Source organism: Sus scrofa, chromosome 2 (genome assembly GCF_000003025.6).
Source record: "Sus scrofa isolate TJ Tabasco breed Duroc chromosome 2, Sscrofa11.1, whole genome shotgun sequence".
Taxonomy (NCBI): domain Eukaryota; kingdom Metazoa; phylum Chordata; class Mammalia; order Artiodactyla; family Suidae; genus Sus; species Sus scrofa.
The window spans coordinates 75,093,071-75,116,869 of NC_010444.4; the positions used below are offsets into that span (position 1 = coordinate 75,093,071).

General features: G+C 55.2%; 2 protein-coding genes across 7 annotated transcripts in view; one reads left to right on the forward strand and one right to left on the reverse strand.

Moving 5' to 3' along the window:
* Nucleotides 1-5,496, reverse strand: HMG20B (high mobility group 20B). Of its 5 annotated transcripts, none has more exons than XM_021084120.1 (10): nt 5,386-5,496; nt 5,064-5,119; nt 4,503-4,611; nt 3,798-4,001; nt 2,964-3,084; nt 2,588-2,631; nt 2,235-2,307; nt 1,784-1,999; nt 1,079-1,211; nt 1-636 (listed from the first exon to the last, which is right to left on the reverse strand). In XM_021084120.1, the coding sequence occupies exons 1-10, from the start codon at nt 5,485-5,487 to the stop codon at nt 624-626; spliced, it is 1,071 nt and encodes a 356-aa protein (XP_020939779.1). In that variant the 5' UTR covers nt 5,488-5,496; the 3' UTR covers nt 1-623. The 5 variants fall into 5 exon arrangements, with proteins under 5 accessions (XP_020939779.1, XP_020939777.1, XP_020939778.1 ...); XM_021084118.1 differs by having other exon boundaries at nt 1,067-1,211; XM_021084119.1 differs by having other exon boundaries at nt 2,588-2,634.
* Nucleotides 5,461-23,799, forward strand: part of MFSD12 (major facilitator superfamily domain containing 12) — a 22,265-nt gene continuing 3,926 nt past the window's right edge. The window contains exons 1-8 of one of the 2 annotated variants that reach the window (XM_021084115.1): nt 5,461-5,609; nt 19,671-19,881; nt 21,828-21,966; nt 22,086-22,268; nt 22,560-22,652; nt 22,737-22,829; nt 23,302-23,472; nt 23,551-23,645. In XM_021084115.1, coding sequence (XP_020939774.1) covers nt 5,486-5,609; nt 19,671-19,881; nt 21,828-21,966; nt 22,086-22,268; nt 22,560-22,652; nt 22,737-22,829; nt 23,302-23,472; nt 23,551-23,645 — 1,109 coding nt within the window. In that variant the 5' untranslated portion in view covers nt 5,461-5,485. Of the gene's footprint in view, nt 5,610-14,420; nt 14,863-19,670; nt 19,882-21,827; nt 21,967-22,085; nt 22,269-22,559; nt 22,653-22,736; nt 22,830-23,301; nt 23,473-23,550; nt 23,646-23,799 lie in introns of those variants that run through there. The other variant, XM_005654708.3, reaches the window with a different exon arrangement.

A 23,799-nucleotide genomic window follows, 5' to 3' on the forward strand; every position in this document is an offset into this window, starting at 1 on the left:
TTGAAATTCAAATTCCACTTTTTTAATTTAAAAAGTCCAGATTGAGTGGTGGTCAAAGGGCTGCCTCCAGGAGGGCCCCTCAGCTGAATGAGTGTGGGAGTGGAGGAATGTGAAGGCGACAGGCAGAGGGCCCCCTGCCAGAGTATGGGTGTGTCCCTGCAGGGTGCCAGCCTGTGTGGGCACTTATGGTTACACCTGCCAGGAGTCCCAGTGTGTCGGCTGTGGGTTTTCTCTGCCTTGTTGTTTGGGGGCTGGTCCTGGAGAGCCGCTGTAGGGTGACTCCCCACAGTGGGTGTGAGCTGCTGTGGGTTCTCCTCCTGTCCTGGGTTATGCTGCCCATGCACAGTGTTCCCACATCCACGTGTTGTGACCTGCCCTCCGAAGCCCTGGGGTTGTGTGTGTGTGTGCAGAGCATGGTGGGTGACTTTTCTCAGTTGGGGTGCTGGGGAGATGGAAAGCTAGAGGGATGCTGTAGAAATTTAATTCGAGGGGGGCTGGAGCCCCCAAGGTGCAGGATTGGGCCTGGCCCCAAACAAGGGACCCCTACCCCTTCTTCCACGGGGTGGGGGAGGGGTCGGGACTGGAGCTTGGTCTTCTCTGGATCCATGGGGCTGCCAACACCCTCATAGATGCTCACTGTGACAGAAGAGAGGAGATTCAGGATGGGAGATCCTCATCATGTCTCAGCCCTTGTCCTGATCCTGGGATATCCTAGAGGCCACTCCCCTCTGATCCTTCAGATGCGGGGGGGGGGTTGGGGGGATGCTGTAGTCGATCCCACCTATCCTAGGCAGCTGTGAACCACCTAGAAGTTTTCAGGAAGCTCAGGTGCCCCCCCTATACACGCAAGGGGGTGTTGGCAGATTCCCCCCCCCAGCAGCCTTTAATTGAACACTAGGTCTATTCAGCGCCCCCCAATGGCCTGGCCATTAGCCACCTGCAACAAACCAGCTCCACCTGGTAGATCCCGCATGGGTTGTGGCTTCGGAATAAGATCCCGCAGCCGGATCCCACTTGGCAGCGCCCACAGACCCCAGAAACGAGCCGGCCCGGGGATCAGACTTGCCAGGGAACACACCTGGCGACCTGGGCCAGGATCTCCTTGATGCGGACGATAAGCTTCTCGTGCTGGGCGGGGTCGCGCTCGATGGCGCCGTGCAGCCGGGCCATGTAGAAGTCCAGGGTGCTGAGCGTGGGCGTCTCGCCTGTGCCTAAGGAGGCGGAGGACCGGTCAGCCCAGCCCAGCGGGGGAGTCACCGCGGTGTGGGCCTCACAGAAGCAAAAGTCAGAGGGTGGGAGCCTATAAGGGCGGAGTCCTTGGGAGGGGGCTACTGGGGCGCTTCAGTAAGGTCAGGGTAAATCTGGACCAGGGTAAATTAAGGTCAGTTGTGGGCAGGGGTCTGAAGATGGAAGTTGGGAAGAGCGGGGTCTTGAGGGCGGCGGGGGCTAGTGGGGAAGGGGAACTTTGGTCAGGTGAGGACACAACGCGGAAGGCGGGAACAGGAGAGGTCAGAGACCGGGAGGGAGGGTCAATATAGGCGGGGCTGGCGCGGGCAGGGCTTAACGAGGGCGGGACAGCTTCGGAGTAGTCGGGGGGCGGGGCCAGAAGGGGCGCGGCGAATGGAAGAGGGAAGTGCCGGTTTGTGCAGAGGCAGGAAGAGGGTGGGTAGGGGCTCGTGGGGCGTGGCCGGAGGGGTGGGACTCGTGGTAGTCGAAGTCAGTGGGGCGGGACTTGTGGGGGGCGGAGGGGGTGCGAGAGTTGTTGGGGGCGGGGCTTCCGCACCGGGCACCGGCAACGACGCGAAGCTGGCGGTGAGCGCCTGGCGCACCGCCTGGAGCTGCTGCTGTAGTGCCAGCGTCCGCCGCTCCTCCAAGGCCAGCTCCTGCTCCAGGCGCTCGCGCGCGCTGCTCATGCTCTGTGTGTGCCTCTGTAGCACCGCATTCTGCTCCTCGAAGGCCACGTTCATCTTCCGCAGGCGCCGCAGCTCCGCCTCCCGAGCTGCAGGCGGGGAGCCAGGTCAGAGCCTGGCGCTTCCCCGCCTTCCCGCTGCTCGGCCTTCACCCAGAGCTGTGCCCATCAGCCAGACCTTCCTTCACTGCTCTGCCTCCAGCCCCACCTCAGCTCCCGGGGCGGGGGAGGAAGGCACCCGCCGCCTTCCACCTCTGCGCCCTCTTGGCCCATCCTCTCTCCCTCCCACAGCCTGCTCTCCTAAGAACCCCTGGTGAGCACTTACCTTTGTTTTGGTCCAAGAATTCTTCAGTGAAGATGGGGACGTCGAAGGTGGAAAAGCCGTCACAGTCCCCACCCTGGGACGACAGGACAAGGTAGCATTTTTCTGGGGTGGGGGGTGAGGGGCAGCCAAACCCCTTCTGGGTCATCCCCTAAGCTTGGAAGGGTCTCCTCAGGCCACCTGGGTTAGAGTCCATTTAAGAGCCTTCCCCCTGCGTGGCCGCGCAGCCTCCGCTTGCACACATGTGGACCGGGAGCTCACTTCATCCCATGAGCGTTGGTCCTCGCTCACCCAGGGGTCTAAATACCTCCAGACCTTTCCCACTCAGGTGTTCTCCTCGGAGGAGGGGAGCTCACCTTGTGTCCATTCAAAAGGGTATTCATGAGCCCGGAGCCGGAGTCTTCTGGTGGGGAAGGGAGGAGGGCGGGGTCAGCCTCCCAGGCCTCCTCTGAACCTATGCTTTGCTTTGCATGTGCTGTTCCCCCTGCTTGGAACACCACCATTCCCCTCCCCCAATCAGCCCTACTCCTCCTGGGTCAAGCTCGAAGCCTGGGCTCCCCAGTGTCTGTGTGTGTCCCATCTGAGCGCTGATCAGGCCTGTTCACTCACAACTGTCTGGTTATGTGGGTCTCATTCCCATTGGCCCGTGAAAGCCCCATGAAGGGGGAGGTCGGTCTGCCTGTGTCACCGGTTGCACAGCAGGCACTCAGCTGTGCCTGGGGCCCTTTGCACCTTTCTTGATCTTCTTTTCCTGTATCTTCTCCGTGCACATCTTGTAGGCTTCGGACTGCTGGTACGCTCTCAGCTCCTTCATGTACTGCTGCTTCTCCCGTTCGGCCTCATCCAGGTACCGCTAGCGGGAGCAGCAAGAGAAGGCTTGGCTCAGTCTACCCCATCTCCATCATTCAGCTCACTGTTCTGACCCTTCCCACAGCTCCCTACTGCCCTCCAGACAAAACCCACCCTCCAGGCTGCTACTCAGGCCACCTCCTGACTCCCTGAACTCACCTACTTCACCCCAATTCCAGCGTTTATAAACCACTCCTTGTGTCTGACTATCTGCAGGCTCCCACGTCCAGGCTGGACTGCCCTCCCAAACCCACTTTGCTTGTTGAAATCCCACGTAGAGGGTGCAAGCTGGTGTGTTTTGTTTTTTTGTTTCTCCTTGATATTTTTGCAATTTTAAAATTAATTGCCAGATTTAAAAATCAGGTTTCCATCGAAAATGCAGCCCCCACCCTTCTTCTTTAGTATAATGTAGTTTATTTATTTATTTTTGACCACGCAGGCAGCATGCAGAAGTTCCTGAGCTAGGGATTGAACCCACGCCACAGCGGTGACAACACTGGATCCTTGACCTGCTGAGCCACCAGGTAACTCCCACATTGTTTAAGGTTTACCTCTGTTCCTGCGTATGGCTACCCTTTAACAAGCCGGAGAGAGCTAATAGGTGGTCACTTCTCCAGGCGGAAGGAAGGACACTCCACACCCTTTCCTTTGGGGTAAGTGGCTGCGGGTGAGTGTCTGAGCGTATGGAGAGAGGTCAGTGGTCTCGGCAGTCCCCACCTGCTTCTCCGCTGGCTGCAGCTTGCTCCACTCCGCGCCCAGCATCTTGGTAATCTCGGGAAAAGGCAGGTCTGGGTGGCGAGTACGAATCTGCTCACGCCGCTCGTTCAGGAAGCGCACGTAGCCGGTGACCGGTGCCTTAGGCCCATTGGGTAGGATCTTCTTCCGCTTCTTGCCCTTGGGCCAGCCGCGCTTCTTCACCGGCTGCAGAACCCAACCGGGCCGTTGGGAGGGGGCCTGAAGGGCTGGGGCTGGGCCCAGAGAGGAAGGGGCATGGCCCTGGATGGGTCCTAGCCAGGAGGTGGGACCCAGAGGCCTGGAGGTATGGCCTGGACAGAGTTCAGGATTGGAAGAGTGAGGTGAGGAAAACCCTGGCCAGGGGTGAAGGGATCAAAGGGACTGGGGTCAGAGGATCAGCCCATGGATGCGGCAGGCTTGTGGTGTGGGCGTGGGCTCTGGGCGTGGGCGTGGTTTCTGTACTGGAGGCGATCTTCTGGCAGTGGGCGAAGCTGGCATTCGGCGATGGGCGGGGCCTGAGCTTAGAGTGGCAGGGGAGCTTCTGGTGGCGTGGTATTTGGCACTTGGGCGGGGTCTCAGCATCTTGAGGGAACTCTGGTCGGTGGGCGGAGCCACAGCGAATTCATATTGAACTCGGGGCGGAGCTTCAAGGCTAAGGGTCGCCGCCCCCAAAGTGCAGGGACTCACCTCCTCCTCGTGGGACCCCTTCTCTCCTGCCCGCGGGCCCTCGATGCGCTCTTGCTTGACAGCAACCACGAATCCCCCGTGCTGTCCTGGAGTCTTACCGCTCGCCGACCTGGAGACACGGGAAGCCAGGGTCACCCCACTCTCCAAACCCGAAGGCGGAGCTGGCAGCTCGAGGGCTGAGTCCTTAGAGGGGTTTGAGGTAATCAGGATTGGGGGTGGGGGGCTGAGACAGCAGGGGCACTACCGGAGCCACAGGGACCTGGGAGAGTCTGGAACCTAGGGATCATCCTCACTACCCCCCACCTCCGACGGTATCACTGGCAGCTAAGGGCCTGAATTCTGGAAACAGAGGTCTGAGGGGGTCAGGATCCGAGGATGGGGACCCCTTAAAGGCTAGAGCCCAGGAATTGGGAAAAGCTGGTGAGGGCCCGAGGGGGAGGGCCTGCTCCAGGTTGGGGGAGTCAAGACCGTGGGGGGCAGGGGTCGAAGAGCTCCTACGCGACCTGGGGGGCGCCCAGGCTGTAGCCCAGAGTGGGCTGGGGGAGGGGATGTCGCACTCACGCGGCAGCCGCGCCGGGCTGCTTGGGGCCGTGGGACATGGCCGCTCCCGGCCGCACCTGGAAAGCACAATCGTGGCCGAGTGAGGGTCTCTCGAGCAGCTGACGGCGGGGTCTGGCTGTGGAGCCCCGGAATGCCGGGGGGGGCAGGATCCGGGGACAGGGAGGCCCTCGAGGGCGGGCGCCCCAGGGATCCTTTGTTGGACGATCGCCCCCCAGGAGACCCAGGTCCGCAACCCCCGGCTCGGGAGGGGCCCCGCCCTGATCCTGGGACCCCCACGCCCCCCGCTCTCTCGCAGGGCCCCGACTTCTGCGGCTGTTTTCACCTCGAAAGAAACTTTCCCGGACCTCTCGGCTGCTGCGACGCTCCAACCAACCGCTCCAAGCCCGCCCCTGCCGCCTGCTCCGCCCCACCCCGCCCCCGGCATGCTAATAAAGGCTCGGCGAGCGGTCGGATTGGGTGTGCCCTACCCATGGGGCGTGGCCATGCAGATGAAGGTCGGCGCGCCCGTTGGTGATTGGCTGGGGCAGACGCTGAGCCGCGTGGGAGGTTAGTGGGAAAGGCTGCGGGCGGGTGCGTCAAGTTCGGCTGTGCTCGGCCCGCTCTCGGGACCAATCAGGATGCTTTGAGGCACCGCCGGGGCGGAGCCTCTTAAAGGGCCAGTAGATGCGGCAAGAATTTTTCCTTCGTACGTAAAGGGGAGACTCCACGCCCCTGCGGGATCCCGGGACCAGTGGGCTGTGTCGGGCTCGGCCCTAGTTGCCATGGGGCTGGCGGCAGGTTGCTAGGGAAGGGGTTGATCTTTGGGAGCAGCTCCTTTCCCCACGGCAAAGTGGGATATGTTCTTAGCAAACCTGGCGGGGAAGTTTCCCATTTATTGACTGGACTTGGAGCCGCGGTCGTGTCCTGCCTTGCTCTGAGCCGGAGGCCTCTGGATGCAGGGGCCTCAGCTTTTCCTTTTATGCAATAGGGGTTTTGTAGTGTCCAGGACCAGAAGGCTGCGAGGTTGAGACTGGGAGCTGGGCTGGAAGCATTTGGGGAAAGGTGGTGGGGACAGGAAGGCTGCAAGGACCTCATGAAGGTGGAGGGCTAGGAGACTCTGCCCCGGAATCTTGAGGAACCCCAGGCAGCAGCCCGATCTTCTCACAGCATGGACCGGGGTTGCCTCTGCGCCCAGAATGGTAGTTGTGGCCACTGGGTGTTCGTGATGGTTCATTAGAGTCTAAACAATCTGTCCAGATCACCTCCCTGCTCTCACCTCCCTTCACTTTTCCCCTCACTTTCTCCACACCAGCGACCTCGTTGTTCTTCACGTACATCCGTTTCATTCATTCCCTCCTCTGGACTTTTGCACTCGCTCTTCCTTCTACCTGGAGTGTCCCTCCCCGAGATTAAATGTCCCTCTTTTCAGTGATATTTTCCAAGGCTTGTACCCCACCCCATACACCAGTCTTATCTTTTCTCCATATGAGCTGCCTGTTTGCTCGTTGCTGTATTCCTAGCACCCAGAACAGTGCCCACAGGTGCTCTAATACATAGTCATTGAATAAACAATTGAATGAATCATGTAAATTTCTAACAAGCAAGAGCAGCTGCTTTGAAAAACAATCTGGCAGCTGGAAAAAAAAAGCAAAAGAAAACATGGAGTTACCATGCCATCCATCAATTGCACTCCTAGGGATATACCCAGGAGAATTAAAAACATACCTATATACAGAAACTTGCACATGAATGTTTTCAGCAGCCTGATGCTCACAATAGTGAAAAAGTGGAAGCAGCCCAAATATCTATCAGTTGGTTAATAGGGAAATAATGTGGTCCATCCATCCAATAGAATATTACTGGCCTTAAAACGAATAAATTGCTGATTCATGCTATGACGGGATAAGCCTTGAAAACATTAGGCTCAGTGAAAGGTGCCAGTCACAAAGGGCCAAACAATGTGTGTTTCCATTTACATGAAGTGTCCAGAACAGGCAACTGCAGGGAGATAGGAAGTGGATTAGTGGTTGCCTGCGGCCAAAGAATTGGTGGGGAGGGGGAATGGATAGTAACTAAGGGGCTGATTAGGCACGGGTTTTTTTTCAGGGTGATCACAATGTTCTAAAATTAGACTGTGGTGGAGTTCCCGTCATTGCTCAGCGGTTAACGAACCTGAATAGCATCCATGAGGATGCAGGTTCAATCCCTGGCCTTGCTCATTGGGTCAAGAATCAGGCATTTCTGTGGCTGTGGTGTAGGCGGTCAGCTACAGTTCTGATTCGACCCCTAGCAGGGGAACCTCCATATGCTGCAACATGGCCCTAAAAAAAAAAAAATTAGAATGTGATGATGGTAGCATCTCTCTGTTAATACACTGCAATCTATTCATACACTACAGTGTTAATACAGTGATAGTGTTCCATGGAATTGTACACTGTAAATGGGTGCATTGTAAAGTAAGAGAATTAAATCACAATAAACCTGTTTTCCTAAGAGTGAGTGCAAGGCTGAGGAAGATGAGTGATGCCCTGGAATCTTGACAGACCCAGATTCCAGACTCTGCTCTGTTGCTTCATCAGCTGTGGGATTTGCCACTCTCTGCTGGGTTAGAAACAATCTAGGTGAGACTGCTGCGTTAGAAGCTAGGGGAAGGCCCGTCGTCCGAGCGCCGCCTCTTTACCTTGATTGATGGGGCTGGTGTTGGCATAGAAACTGTCCTTTCACTTCCAAGGTACCACACAGAAATTCAGGCCTCTTCTTGTGCATCAGAAAGGATTGAAAGGTTTTGAGGTTGATTTTGAAAGCAGTTTGGAGCTTGTTGGCATCCAGATAAATGCCTTGCTGCGTGGATATTTTCTAGAAAAACAAAGTGTCTTTAGTCCAAACTGCATTGCATTCACTCCAATTCATGTAATCCAGACACATACCCGCTCCAACGAGCAGCATGTCATCATTGCAGCATTTTTGCTGTTTTTTACATCCTTTTTACAGTTATCTAAAAGCAGATTCTTTTGCCCCAAATTCATGAATAAGTTTTTCTTAGCAAAGTTCTCTCAAGTTCTACCTCTCAGTAAAACCAATAATTCCAGCTGTCTCATGCAGTTTAATTCATGCTAGTTTCTTTGTCTTTATGTCTGTGCTTCATTTGGAAATATTTATAGTATGAAACCAGGAAGAGTCTCCGCATTTGTGGTCCTAGAAATGCGAGATCGGGGAAGCATAGCTTAAACTCTTTGTTTTGAAATGAATTTCACTATGCAAATGATATGCAAATTCATTTTATTTGTACCAGATGTAAGTAGTGCAGGCTGCTGTATACCTCCACAATCCTCCCCGTGATCAGCTTTGTTACATATGTGTCTTACTAAAACTTTTCCTGCGCGCGCGCACACGCGCACACACACACACACACACACACACAGTATGAGTGTTGTCCTAGGGCTACAGGAACAAAGCACTACAAACTGGATGGCCTGAACAACAGAAATTTGTTGTCTTACAGTTCTAGGGGCCAGAAGTCCAAGTTCAAGGGCGTGGTCAGAGAGTTCCTTTGTGTTGCAGCCGGTTAAGGACCCAGTGTCGTCACTGAGTAGCAGTGGGTTTGATCCCTGCCCCTTCCTGGCCTGGGAACTTCCACAGCGGCCATAACAAAAACAAGGTCAGGACTGGTTCCTCCTAAGGCCATGAATATGCCCCAAGGTCTCTGCATGCTTCTGGCTTCTGGGGGTCCCAGGCCATCTGTGACATTGCTTGGCTTGTAGAAATATTACTGCATCTCTGCTGTCATGTTCATATGACGTTCCCCGTGCATGTGTGTCAATGTCCAAATTTCCTCTTTTTATAAGGTCACCAGTCATATTGTACTAGGACCCAGCCTGCTTCAGTGTGACTCATCTTAACTCATTACATCTGCAACAATGCTCTCTCCAAATAAGGTCACATTCTGAGGTCCTGAGGGTTAGGACTACCACCTAGGAATGTGGGGGGGGGGAGTGCAAAGCACAACACACGCACACACCCATACACACTTGTAAGTGTGTGTGGACCTACTCCTATAAGGAATGTGAGACGACATCCTGCTTTTTGTGATCACATGGCCATCATGCTGTAAACCTGATCACCTGCAAAACTCGACTCCACGGCTTTTCTCCCAGGGACTTGATAGGTGAGGCGCAGAGCAGTGCCTCCTTTCCTCTGGTGCTGGGTGACATTCCACAGTGGGACTGCATTACTGCCTATTTAAGGAGCCCTGGTTGATGCTATTCATGGTCCTTCCTGACTGTATTGCAGCTCCCGCTTCAAATTTCCCCAACCTGCTGTCTGATGCCCCTGACTGATTTTCCAGGGTGGGTAGGAAGACAGGAAATTGCTGAGGTGTGGCACCTCTTGTTTATGTGTTTGTTTGTTTGTTTGTTTTTGTCTTTTTGCCATTTATTGGGCTGCTTTCGCGGCATATGGAGTTCCCAGGCTAGGGGTCTAATCGGAGCTGTAGCTGCCAGCCTACGCCAGAGCCACAGCAATGAGGCATCCGAGCCGCATCTGCAACCTACACCACAGCTCACGGCAACGCCGGATCTTTAACCCACTGAGTAAGGGCAGGGACCGAACCCACAACCTCATGGTTCCTAGTCGGATTCGTTAACTACTGTGCCACGACGGGAACTCTTTGTTTACGTTTTTAATGTTTGTCTGCCAGCATGGGGACAGTTCAACTATCTGCACCCCCTGAAAGGATCAGGGTGTGGTGAGTGCTCCCAGGATACCCCAGCCCTCCTCAGCCTTTTTTTTTTTTTTTTTTTTTTTTTTTTTGTCTTTTTAGGGCTGCACTTGCAGCATATGGAAGTTCCCAGGCTAGGGGTTGAATCTGAGCTGTAGCTGCCAGCCTATGCCACAGCCACAGCAGTGTGGGATCTGAGCTGTGTCTGTGACCTACGCCACAGCTCATAGCAATGCCAGATCCTTAACCCACTGAGCGGCGCCAGGGATCGAACCTGTGTCCTCACGAATACTAGTCAGATTCATTTCTGATGAGCCACGACAGGATCTCTTCCTCAGGTTTTTTTAACAGAGCAGATTTAATTCAGGGGATTGCTTTCTTGGGCACTAAAGGGCTGAGAAGGCAAAAGGGGAACACAGAGGTAGCAACTACCCAGGGATGTGGGGACAGGGGTCTCAGACCTCTAAGGAGGTAAGGAGGAGGCAACTCTACTGCTGCTGGACCCTCAGGAACTCAGGGAGGCAGCGCTGAGCCCCAGCTGTGGGACTCAGGCAATTTACCAAAACTCTTCTGTGCCTCAGTTTGCCCCTCTGTGAAGTGGGACAATAACCTTGTCTTCTTTGATCAGGTTGTTGGAAGGACTTTTAGGGGATTGATACCTGGAGACACTTTTGGTTGTTACACTGAGGTGGGGAGGTTGCTCCTGGCCTCTCCTGGGTGGAGGCCAGAGATGCTGCCATGCCCTCCACCCACCCTGAAGTGCAATCTGGTGCCAAGTGTCCATACTGCTAAGGCTGGGAAACCCCATTCTAGGGACCAAGAAATTCTTTAAAGAATGTTCATTTTACAGAATGGGCTTGCATGAAACTGCTTGGGTTTGATCTTGGCTCTGCACCCCCCCACAGCCACCCTAGGATCTAAGGAAAATTCTTCTGAGCCTCAGAACCATCCCTCTCCACCGCATCCCCTCCCCACACCATCCTAGCCCAAGTCAGAGAGAAGATCAAGCACCTCTCCTGAGGCTGGACAGGAGCCACGGGACATCTGATCTCCAGCTGGGAGGAGGGGAGACGCGGGTCTGGCGCCTGCAGAGGCTGGGGCTGCTCTGGGGACATCAAAGGCTATCCAGATCTCCTGACCACAAGCCTGTCTGTCCATCTGTGCTACCTTGAGGGCTGGATCTTTATCTCTCCTTCCCAACATCCCTTCCCAAGGCAGGGCCTTCTCTGATCTTCCCAGTGAATCTGACCCACCCTCTTATTCGGGGAGCACATACCCATGTCCCAGCCCGATAGCTGAGGCTGGCTTTGGAACGGACCCCCTTTACCCTCACTTCCCCCCTACCCCCGCCATAGATTTTTTTTTTTTAAGGGCTGCACCCGAGGCTTATGGAAATTCCTAGGCTAGGGGTCAAATAGGAGCTACAGCTGCCAGCCTACACCACAGCCACAGCAACTTAGGATACAAGCCATGTCTGCAACCTACACCACTGCTCACGGCAATCAATGCCAGATCCTTAATCCACTGAGTGGGGCCAGGGATCGAACCCATGTCCTCATGGATACTAGTCAGGCTCGCTAACTGCTGAGCCATGACGGGAACTCCCAGATGTACTCTTAAATTAGTTCGTGAATAATGAATGAATTCAAGAATGACATGCAGGGAATAGCTCCGTGGCTCCCCCAGGGTCAGGGTCAGCCTTGTTCCTGCCTTCCCCGCAGAGTCAGGGCCAGAAAAAAACAGCCAATTCCAACAGGACCAGAGATGTGTTTGAGCTTCCACTGAACGCTCTCTCCTCCCCTTGCCGATAGCTGCCCCCAGGGGCTGCCTGGCTGATGCCCTGGATTCCTGACCCACACAGGAGGCTGATAAAGGGAGAAAACTGAGCCCCCTTTCCCCCTCCAGGTGGGCCCTCTCCTGCCAGTGAATAAATAACAAACATACTGGAAGTCATATGCACTTCAGTTGGAATCTTTTTTTTTTTTTTTTTCCCCTAAGGCCGCACCCGCAGCATATGGATATTCCCCGGGTCTAATCGGAGCTGTAGCCGTCGGCCTACACCAGAACCACAGCAAAGCCAGATCAAGCCGCATCTGCGACCTACACCACATCTCACAGCAACACTGGATCCTTAACCCCTAGAGCGAGGCCAGGGATCAAGCCCGCAACCTCATGGTTCCCAGTCGAGTTCGTTAACCACTGCTCCAGGGCAGGAACTCCCAGTTGGAATCTTGAAGCTACCTCTTGTTAGCTGCATGGGACGTCTGTCTGAACCTCAGTTTTCTCACCTATGAAATGGGTGTGACGGAGTTCCCGTTGTGGCGCAGTGGTTAACGAATCCGACAAGGAACCATGAGGTTTCGGGTTCGGTCCCTGGCCTTGCTCAGTGGGTTAACCATCCGGCGTTGCCATGAGCTGTGGTGTAGGTTGAAGATGCAGCTCGGATCCCATGTTGCTGTGGCTCTGGTGTAGGCCAGCGGCTACAGCTCCGATTGGATCCCTAGCCTGGGAACCTCCATATGCCGCGGGAGCGGCCCTAGTAAAGGCAAAAAGACAAAAAAATAAAAAAATTTAAAAAAATACGAAAAAAGAAATGGGTGTGAAGTGTTGAGGGTTGAAAGGAGGTGAGAAATGAAAATAGAAAGTTTAGGCTAATATTTTTAAAAGTTTTCTTCCCTTTACTTCAGAGAAATCTAAGGGGACCAGGGAGGAAAGTCTTGTGGTTCTTATCTCTTCTTATCCCTTTATCTCTTCCTAGTGGTCTACCCCTTATCTCTTCTGCCAGGCTATCTCTCTTGGAGCCCCCATTCCTCATCCATACCCAGTTTTTTCAGGATCCTTTTCATGAAAGAGCGGTTGTGGCACTGGGTGGTCTGCATTAGTGTGGGGGACTGGCCCAGCACCCCTTGGGCTGCCTGAGCCTCAAGTTTCTATATGGGTTCCCCTCTGCTTTCCAATTTCTGCCTGTGTTTCTTCTTTTTTTAATGAAAGTTCCTGGGCCAGGGATTGAATATGAGCCACAGCTGCAGCAAGGTTGGATCCTTAACCTACTGCGATGGGCAGGGGATCAAACCTGCCCTTCTGCCGCAACCTGAGATGCTGCAATTGGATTCTTAAACCACTGCACCACAGTGGGAACTCCCTACCTTCATTTCTGATTCCCTGCCTCTATGTCCACTATTCAATCATTTGACGGATATTTCTTGAGCTCCTACTATGTGCCAGGCATTGCTGGGGACAACACAATGACTAAGACTGACCTGGTCCCCACCTTCAATGGGGATCATGGTACAGTGGGGAAGACAGTTAATCAGTTGTGGGGGTGAGGTTGGGGGGAGCCCAGGGTACTTTGGAATCAGGAGTAGTAACAGAGGGGATTGGACAGGATGCTGGAAAGGCTTTCTGGCTGAGAACATCAAGAGCTAATAGGAATTCCTGTTGTAGTTCATCGAGGCAGGAATCCAGCTAGTATCTAGGAGGATGCAGGTTCGATCCCTGGCCCTAATCAGTGAGTCAAGGATCTGGCATTGCCATGACCTGGGATATAGGTTACAGATGCAGCTTGTATCCTAAGTAGCTGTGGCTGTGGTGAAGGCCATTGGCTACAGCTCTGATTCGACCCCTAGCCTGGGAACTTACATTTGCTGCAGGTGCGGCCTCCAACAGGCCAAAAATAAACAAATAAATAAATAAAATAAGCTAACACTTAAATCCTTTCAAACATACATTATCCTCATTCTAGAGCTGGAGAGACTGAGGCCCCAGGAAGTGAAGGGACTTGTCCCAGCCTCAGAGCTAAGAGGGGGTGGGGCTGGATCTGGATCCCATGAATCCGGCTCCAGAGTGCAGGTTGTTGAGCCACTGCTGGAGGAGGTCTGGAGGCGGGGGAAACTACTCAACGCTTGGAGGAACTTGAAGCTGCTGATGTGGTGGGTGACCCAATCCTGGGAGGGCGGTTGGAAGGAGGATGCAGAGGAGTCCAGAGCACAGGCCTCAAAAGTCGCATGCACTTGATTCACTGTGCGCCCTTGAGCACCCGGGTCCCCTCTTCAGGCGAATTTCTCGCATGTGAATTCGAAGAGACTCGCTCCGCCTCCTCGGCTGGGATGAGAAAATCCACGTGGGGCGCTTGGCACAGTCAGCGCTCATTAAATGCCAGCTGGTGCTATTATTCTGATTATACCCATTATTATCGTTAATAACTAATTAATTAGCACTAATGCGTCCTCTCTGCGTCCGACTGGGTCTCTCCGGACCCCGAAATCACTGGCCCTAGGAGAGACGAGGTCGGACTCAGACCTCTCTTCTACCCACCTACGGCCCCAGCTCACCCCGTCTCTCCTGGCCCAGAACAGACCTCATAAATTTGTAGGCAGGTTGAGATGGCGTGGGCCTGGAGGCTGGTGTCTGATGAGGGGCGCCTCTGGCGTCGCCCCCCACCTCCAAGGGAGGGGGTCCTGCAAACCACTGTAAGAGTGATGGGCGCTAGGACCCCGCGGCCCTGTCGGTGCCGGGTGTCAAGGCCCCGCTCACCCCCTGAGGCCACGCCCCTCTTGGTGATGATTGGCTCTCGGTTCCCGGCGCGCGGCTCCGATTGTTGGAAGCGGCCGCCGCTCCCGGGATTTCCCGCCCCGCCCGGACTTAGTCTCTGGTCCACTGGCTCCGCAACCTTAAAACCACTCGGCGGGGCGCGCTGGGCGGACGCAGCAGCGGCGCAGGGACAGCGGGCGGCTGACAGCCTGGGAAGTAAGAGAGGGGGCCCGTCTGCCGGTGCCCCACGGCCGGCCCAAGCCGGGAGAGCCGCCATGGGCCCGGGGCCCCCGACGGCCGGAGCGGGGGCGCCCCCGAGGCCGCTGTCCCTGGTCGCGCGGCTGAGCTACGCGGTGGGCCACTTCCTCAACGACCTGTGCGCGTCCATGTGGTTCACCTACCTGCTGCTCTACCTGCACTCGGTGCGCGCCTATAGCTCGCGCGGCGCGGGTCTGCTGCTGCTCCTCGGCCAGGTGGCTGACGGGCTGTGCACGCCCCTGGTGGGCTTCGAGGTTGACCGAGCCGCAGGCCGCTGCGCCCGCTTCGGCCCGCGCAAGGCCTGGCACCTGGTCGGTAAGCCCCCGCCCAACCTCCCCCATCCGACTGCCTCTCTTCAGGGCCTGATACTTCTCTATCCGCCCAACCCATGGGCCTTCCTATCTGCCTGCTCAACTGCCCTGTAACCCTTGTCTGTCTGTCGCATGGCTGCTGTCTGACCCGCGGGGCCTCCTCCGTCTGACTGTTCACGTGACCCTCCAGCGTCGCTTTTTTCTTTTTTCTTTTTTTTTTTTTAGGTCTGAACCTGCATCATATGGAAGTTACCAGGCTAGAGGTGGAATCAGAACTACAACTGCTTGGCCTACGCCACAACCGCGCCATATCCGAGATGCGTCTGCAACCTACACCACAGATCATAGCAACGCCGGATCTTTAACCCACTGAGCAGGATCGAACCCGTGTCCTCATGGATACTACTTGGGTTCGTTATCGCTGAGCCAACAACAGGAACTCCCAGCATCACTTTCCTTTGTCTGTCTAACCCTCAGCGGCATTTGGATTGGGTCTTATTGCCAGCACCTTGTCTGGTCAGGCTTGATTTCGTCTGTATCCATGTGACCACTCAGGACAACTCTTTGAGTGAGGATCAGGCTGCCTTGAGCCCCCTCTGTCGGTTTTCTGGAGCCCACTTTGTCCATTCCCTGCCCAGTCTTGGGCAACCTGGCACTTGGTAGCTTTGGGGAGCTGCCCAGGGAACTGGCTTGGGGGCCAGGTGAGCCAGAAGAGTCAGAGTTCTGTGTGTGTGTGGCTGATGGGATGAGGGTCTGCAGAGTGGGTAATGGGGTCACCTTCTGTTCATTCTGGGGGAGTTGCCTGGACTAGAGGGCTATTGGTGGGGGAGGAGGTGGGTCTCATGGTTGCTGGGGCACCCTGCCCATTGCAGGCCGGTGATAAGGCCTGTTCCTGGGGTCCCTTCCCTGCCCACCCAGACCCTGGGCCCAGAGATTAGCCCCGGCTGTTCTTTCCCTGGCAGAAGTATCCTCCGCATCCTGGCATTTGGGGGCTCACTGGGCATTGCAAGAGGCAGGGCCAGGAATCCTGCCCGCTTTTGGGAATTCTGGGCGGCAGCTTTCTAGAAGCCAGGTGGGCTGGCTTGTGTCTCCTTTGCCCCTGGAAACTGTGACTGAGGAGCCAGTGATTTGCCCTGGGGCCTCATGAGTAACATTCTTGCAAGGTACAACATATCTCCAAGCCACCTATGGGTTGCTGGTGTTGCTGTGGCTGCTGCTCTGGGGGCTGAATTTCAGGTTTCTTAGGTCCTGAGGATGCCTAGGCTGTTCTTAGGTCACTTAGGCTGCCACAGCCAGGGAGGGGAGCAGGGAGAGGCAGGTGACTCAGATGTCAGTCAGAGGTATCCCTCTGCGGGCTGGTGCTGGGATTGCTTACAGAGCTGAGCTCAGAGTCTCAAATGCAGTTTTGTTCATAATAATTGGGTAGACTAGTTGACACGCTGAAGAAGTTGTTCCTGGAGTTCCCATTGTGGCTCAGCAGTAACGAACCCAACTAGTGTCCATGAGGATGTGGGTTTGACCCTGGCCCTGCTCAGTGGATCAAAGATCCTGTGTTGCTGTGAACTATGGTGTTGGTCACAGATATGGCTCAGATCTCGCGTGGCTGTGGCTGGTGTAGGCTGCAGCTCTGATGTGACCCCTAGCCTGGGAACTTCCATATGCCATCAGTGTGGCCCTAAAAAAAAGGAAAAAAGAAGAAAAAAAAAAGTAGAGGTTGTTCCTGAGCCAGAGAGAGAAGAGATACGAGGGTTCTTTTCTCTGGGCAAACATGTGAGACACCTCTAAGGAGATGGAGCCAGCTGTGGGCAGGTATCCCAGCAGTGGACACTGCATGTGCAAAGGCCCTGAGATAGGACCTGGTAACAGCCTGTCTTCGCCTTTCATAGGTGGAGGGCTGAGGTTCAGCGAGGGTCCCACCAGACCCCAGAGGATGAAGCTGAGTCCCTTTGCCAAGGGGTAGGTCAGGGGATGGAGGCATCTCCAATAAAGAACTGAAGGCTTTGTGTTTATGCAAAACAGGCCTGGGGGTGGGTGCCCCAACCAGATACCAAGGCATCCGCCTGTGCCCTTTCCCTGCCTTGGGGGGAGCACATGGGGAGACCTGTGAGGAGAGGAAGCTGGGGCGGTTCCTTGTGATGCCTGATAAAGTAACTTGAGTAAAGGTCACCTCGGCAACAGTTCCCACTTCTCTATTTTGCCCCCGAGTTTGAGGCTGGTGGGGATGGACTCACTCTTTCCCTTAATGAGCCCTTGGGAGCTCGCTAGCCAAGAGAGCCAGATATGCATGCACCTATGGGGTCCAGACTGGAACTGATGGGTAGACTGGGCTTCATAAGGAAGAAACAGAGCTCTGGAGGAGGGGACATTAGTTTTGGGGTTTTGAAGGCTGAATAGGAGTGGTTGGTAGGGGGTAGGGAGGAGCATTCCAAGTAGTTGAAACAGCTTGTGCAAAGTGTGAAATCTCTTGGCTTTGAAGTTGCTGAGGCGGGAAGTGGCTCAGCAGCAGGAGCTCCGGACTTCACACATTAACTCTTATTTCTCACATAGATCTTGTGAGGTATTTTTATTAGCTCCCTTTTCTGGAAACGGAGGCCCAGAGAGGCAAAGTAACTTGCCCAAAGTCCCTCAGCCAGGCAGCCTAGCCCTGACAATGGTTAACCTAGCCTGGGGAGCAGCAGGGTAGAGTCTGGCCAAGGCAGCACATTCTTTTGACCAGAGTCTACAGTTCCTGCCTGGCCCTGGGTGGCCTCCAGGCATCTGCCTAGGGTGCCCCTCCCAGGCACCAGTTCCAGAAAAATAGCAAGGGTGGTTTTGGTTTCATTTCCCAATCCCAGGACTGTGGGGGTGGGCCCAGGGTCTGGGGATGAGGTCACTTCCGGGGCCTGGGAGCAAGAAGGAAGTCCAGCTCCTGGCACAGTACAGGGCCCCCTCTAGGTGTTGGGATGGGAGGAGAAGGATGCAGGGCTGGAGGGAAGGAGTGTGGCTCAGGGTTCAAAAGGCTGGATTTTCAGCTCCGTGGCTCACTCACTGGACCTCAGTTTCCTCATCTGGAAATAGCGTTAATAATAACATCCACCCCTTTGGCCTGTAAAGAGAGGCCACTATTATTATTCACTCATTTAAAAGATCACAGAGTTCCCATCGTGGCTCAGCGGTAACGAACCCAATTAGTAAACATGAAGACACAGGTTCGATCCCTGGCTTCGCTCAGTGGGTTAAGGATCCAGCATGGCTGTGAGCTGTGGTGTAGGTCGCAGACACAGCTCTGATCCTGAGTTGCTGTGGCGTACGCTGGCAGCTGTAGCTCTGATTTGACCTCTAGCCTGGGAACTTCCATATGTCGCAAGTGTGGCCCTAAAAAGACACAAATAGAATAAAATAAAATAAAAGATCCTGATGTGCCAGGCCCCATGTTGGGTGCTAGGGATATAGAAGTGACTTGGGAGAGATGTTACCCCACCTCCTGTCTGGTGGGAGATCTCGGCAGGCAGGAAACAAGCAGACAAAAGAATTCCTGTGTGTGCTAAAGAATATGAAGGAAAAAAATCAGGGTTCAGACTGAGAGTATTAGGGTGGGGAAGGGACAGCTGGTGACTGGGGTGGTCGGCATGGGGGGTTTCTTTTTTCTTTTTTTAATGGCTCCACCTGTGGCATATGTAAGTTCCTGGGCCAGAGACTGAATTTGAGCCACAGCTGAAGCAATGCTGGATCCTTTAACCCACTGTACCAGTCAGCAGTGGGGAGATTGAACCTGAGCCTCCTCAGTGATCCAAGCTGCTGCATCGAATTCTTAGCCCACTGTGCCACAGCAGGAACTCCAGAGGGATTTCTTGGAGAAGGTGGCACTCTGAGTTGAGTCCTGAAGGATGAAATGGGGTGAACCTTGCTGAGATGTGAGAAGAAAAGCATCCCAGGCAGAGGGCACAGCCTGTGCAAAGGCCCTGGGGCAGGACCATGCCAGTTGTGTAGGAGGAACAGGGAGGTGAAGGCCCATGTGGCTGCAGCAGAGTGAAAGAGGGGGAGAGGGAGGAGGTGAGGGCAGGGAGGTGACAGTGCAGGTGGTGCAGGGCCTTTGGGGCCTCAGGGTGGACCTGAGCTTGTGCTGAGGTACTAGAGTGTTTTCCGGGAAGAGGCCCCCTTATGAGCTGATGGGGACACTAGGTCTCGGAGAGAGCAGGGTCCAGCCCAGCCCCGCCCCGTGTCACTTGGGCCTCCTGACTCCTGGCAGCCCCACGGGATGCCTGGTAGGAACTGGGAGGAAAAGGCCCCCTCCGTGGGCGAGATGGGAAGAGGATGTGGTGGGTGTAAGTGGTGCTTCTGGGGGAGGGGGGAAGTTTTCCAGGGGGATCCCTAAGCAGCCTTTCAACCTGCTGCATGGCCTCAGGCTATGCTTTAAGTTTCCCCAGCTGTCACCAACGGGCCAAATCTGGGGAGTCCTGAGCTGGTGTGGGGAGGCTTCATTCCTGCCGCTTCTTGGCACCTGACCGACCGATTGTCCTGGCCCCGGCCCTGTGTTCGTTAGAGCATGTGATCTGTTCAGTGTCTATTTCCCCATCACACACCAGGGGCATGTAGTCTGGACTGGGAGGCCCACTCCTTCTGTCCTGTTTGGCTGCCTGACCTCAGGGGGACTTCAGATCTCTCTGCCTTGTTTTCTCCATTTGTCTCAGGGGCCATAGGCCTAGGGAGGCCTGGGCTGCTGATCCCGTCTCACTGTGTGACTGGTGGTCCTCTAGCCTTTTCTGTGTCTCAGTTTTGGGTAGTCCTTGGCTGGCCCTGTGATGTGCCCTCCCCTTTTCTGCTCGTCCACAGGCACCATCTGCGTCCTGCTGTCCTTCCCCTTCATCTTCAGCCCCTGCCTGGGTTGTGGGGCCACCACGCCTGAGTGGGCTGCCCTCCTCTACTATGGGCCTTTCATTGTGATCTTCCAGTTCGGCTGGGCCGCTACGCAGATTGCGCACCTCAGCCTCATCCCGGAGCTTGTCACCAATGACCATGAGAAGGTGGAGCTCACAGCTCTCAGGTGCTACCTTTGGGGCAAAGCGGGCGGGCAGGCACGCATACAGCAGGCGAGGCCAGGGGACCTGGGGTCACCTTCCATATCTGGGTGCTGCTTGGCTGTGCGGCTCTGGGACTCAGCCGCAGCATGAACAGCTATAAATTAGTGTATCATTCAGCTGTTGCTGGGTAATAAAACGAGCACTAAGTTAGCAGCTTCAAACAGCACATGTTAACCACCTCACAATTTCTGTGGGTCAGGAGTCTGACAGCTTAGCTGGGTTCTCTGCGTCAGGCTTGAGGTTGTAAGCAAGGTGTCAGGGCTGGGATGTCATCTGAGGCGTGGGGTCACTCTACCCTGATCATGTGGTCAGTGACAGTGTTCGTTTCCTTGTAGATGTAGAACTCGTGGTGGTGTATTGCTTCTTTGAGGCCAGCAGGAGAGGTTTGTTTTTTTTTTTCCCCCTGCTTTTCAGGGCAAACCTGCAGCATATGGAGCTTCCCAGGTAGGAGTCAAATCAGAGCTACAGTTGCTGGCCTACACTACAGCCACAGCCACAACAACACAAGCTCCAAGCCATGTCTGCGACCTTCACAACAGCTCATGGCAACACCGGATCCCCAATCCACCAGGTGAGGCCACTGATTGAACTCACATCCTCATGGATACTAGTTGGATTCATTTCTGCTGTGCCACAATGGGAACTCCAGCAGGAGAGTTTCTGATCTCAGGGATGGTGCAAGCCATTTTTTCTGAGGGTCACTTGATTAGGTCAGGCTCACCCAGGATAATCTCCCTTAACTACATCTGCAGAATCCCTTTAGCTTTGCCACCGAATTTTACCCAAACATGGGAGTGACATCCCATCATATTCATAGGTCCCGTCCCCAAGGGGAGGGAGTTAGACAGGGCAGAGCCAGGGCATGGGACTCTGAGGGTCCTAGAATCCTGCATGCCACATATGGGTACATTTGGTACCCAGTGTATCCCTTGACTTACTAGAGGTGCTAAAGGAAGTGATTCTGGATATAATGAAAACAGGAGCATCTATGGGACGGTTGCTATGTGCCAGGTTCAGTTCTGGGCCCTTCAAGCAGACTGTATTTAATTGTCAAGACAAGCCTGAGAGGTTGTCATGGCCCATGGCCAGGGTTTGAGCTGAGCAGGTCTCTATGAAGACTGTGCAGTGGGAACAGGGTTGAGGAGATGACCTTTCTTGGCAGGTGGGATGTCACCCATACATGAAGGTGGCGTAAGTGCTCGTCACAAGGGCCCAGTCTGTCTGCAGCCCATCCTGTCCTCCTCCCCACCCCACCCAGTTCCCCATTATGGCTAAGAGCTGCAGGCACTAACAGCAGGGGTTGCCCATTCCCTGGGGCCCCCTGAGGGCCCCAGCTGGGGGAAGGGCTGTGCCCGGCAAAGGCCAAGCTCTGGGTGTGTTCTATCTGAAAGTGCTTTACTGTCTGCCTCGTTAACTTCACCTTGACTTCTGAAGGTATGCTTGTTCTCATGTTCAGAAAGGGAAATGGAGTCCTGGTGAGATCCAGAGGCTCCCCAGCCCCGGCCGAGCCCCTAGGGCGTCATGGCTCTGGGGCTGCAGGTAGGAGTGATCCATGGAGCCTTGTCCTGCTGAAGCCGGGGATTTCTGAGTTTCTCAGGTTCTCAGGTTTCTGTGTTGCAGCCCTTACTCAGTCCTGCTTTGCCCGAGTCTGCACTCCACACCTGCAGACAGGACTTGCACAGTGGAGTCTTGGGTCAGTGTGGTAAGTCATCAGATAACGTGGAGGCTAGGGAAACTGAGGCCAGCAAAGGCTTCCCTGGGGCCACCCAATATGTGGGTGGCTGAAATCACCCACTGGCCGGAGGTCCCCCAGATGCCGCAAGCAGCTCTGACTGTGCAGCTCCCTGGGAAGGAAGTGGTCCTGTGGTTTCTGGGCTCCCCCGCTGAGGCCCCGCCTACGCCCCACCAGGTACGCTTTCACTGTGGTGGCCAACATCACCGTCTATGGCGCTGCTTGGCTTTTGCTCCACCTGCAGGGCTCTCCCCACATGGAGTCTACCCAGGATATCAATGATCAGCTGGGAGTACAAGATGTGCCAGTGTTCCGGGTGAGCCGGGGCCTGGGATGGGTCAAGGCCGTTGTTGTCTGGGTGGGACATCCCCAATGCCCTGAACTCGGGGCTTGTGCTGAGAGCCACTGCTGACCCCTCTCCTGCCTGATCCCCAGAACCTCTCCCTGTTGGTGGTGGGCATTGGCGCTGTCTTCTCACTGCTGTTCCACCTGGGCACCAGGGAGGGGCGCCGGCGGCAGGTGGAAGAGCCAGATGAACATGGCCCCCTATTAGCTCCTGCTACTGCCCGGCCCTTACTACTCTGGAAACACTGGCTTCAAGAGCCAGCCTTTTATCAGGTACGTCACAGGAAGAGGGAGGTAGTAGTTGACCTCCCACCAGCCCCTTACTCTGTGGGGCTACAGGCCCCACATTAGAACAGAAGTAGCCCCTTCTCCAGCCTACACCCAGGCAGACATTACCAATCAATCACTGTGCTTTTCTCCACCTGATCAGCTAGGCAGTCCCTACTAATGGTCAGGTGCCAGTTGTGGAGTTGCTCACCTTGTTCCCACCCCTTCCCTGGCTCCCTGCTCATGGGAGTAGAGGATGACCCTTCTGACCCCTGAGCCATCTTCTTCTGCTTACAGGTGGGCTTGCTGTACATGAGCACAAGGCTTATTGTGAACCTATCCCAGACATACATGGCCATGTACCTCACCTACTCCCTCAACCTGCCCAAGGTGAGCCAGTGGTAAGGCAGGGATGAGGGGCCCCAAGCCTGATGAGCCATGCCTAAATTGCCTGTGACTGCTCTGCCCCAACAGAAGTTCATCGCCACCATCCCACTGGTGATGTACCTCAGCGGCTTCTTCTCCTCCTTTCTCATGAAGCCCATCAACAAGTGCATTGGGAGGAATGTGAGTGAGTAGGGCTGGGGGTGTCCCCTAGAACCTGGGCCCCTACAGACCAGAAGCCTCGGGTCTGGGCACCGCTTGGTAGAAACTGGGCTCTGGGTGCCCTGGGCTGCAGAGCTCTGGAGCCTTCTGTGCTGTCCAGTGCAGTAGCCAGGGGTGGTGGTGTGACTAAGGAACTGAGTGCTTCATTTTATTTCATTTTAATTGACTTGCACTGAGACATAAGCAGCCACCCATTTCTGGTGGCAGCTGTATCAGGCAGCATAACTCTAGAATGTCTACTGCACGTAGCTCTCAGTACCCCCGGGCTCAGAATCTCAAGAATCCTGAGGTCAGAGCTGGGGGCTTCTTAGGGATGACCCAACTCAACTCCCTCATTTGCTGGGGTTGGGGGCCAGGGGTGGATTGGAGGGCAAATGCCAGGCTCAGGGTTACCTAGTGAGGTGACCCTGACACTGGGCTGGGCTGCCTACAGATGACCTACTTCGTGGGCCTCCTGGTGATCTTAGCCTTTGCAGCCTGGGTGGCACTGACAAATGAGCTTGGCGTGGCTGTGTATGTGGCAGCTGTGCTGCTGGGCACAGGCTGTGCCACCATCCTCGTCACCTCGCTGGCCATGACGGCCGACCTCATTGGCCCCCACACGGTAGGTCTGCTGGGCAGGGCCAGGTTGGGGTTGGAGACCAAGGCCTGGGATGCTGACCCCTTGTCTGTGTTCCCCCAGCACAGTGGAGCCTTTGTGTATGGCGCCATGAGCTTCTCGGACAAGGTGGCCAACGGGCTAGCAGTCATGGCCATCCAGAGCCTGCACCCCTGCTCGTGAGTGCCACCCATTCATTCATTTGCGCTTAATGAGGTGTGCCAAGCCTGTACTGTGCACCAGGTGCTGCCCCAGGTCTAAAAATTCCATGAGGACAGAAGACGCCACCCTGGTGGCTTCTCAGCCAGGGGGACCTGGTTATTCCCCACCTCC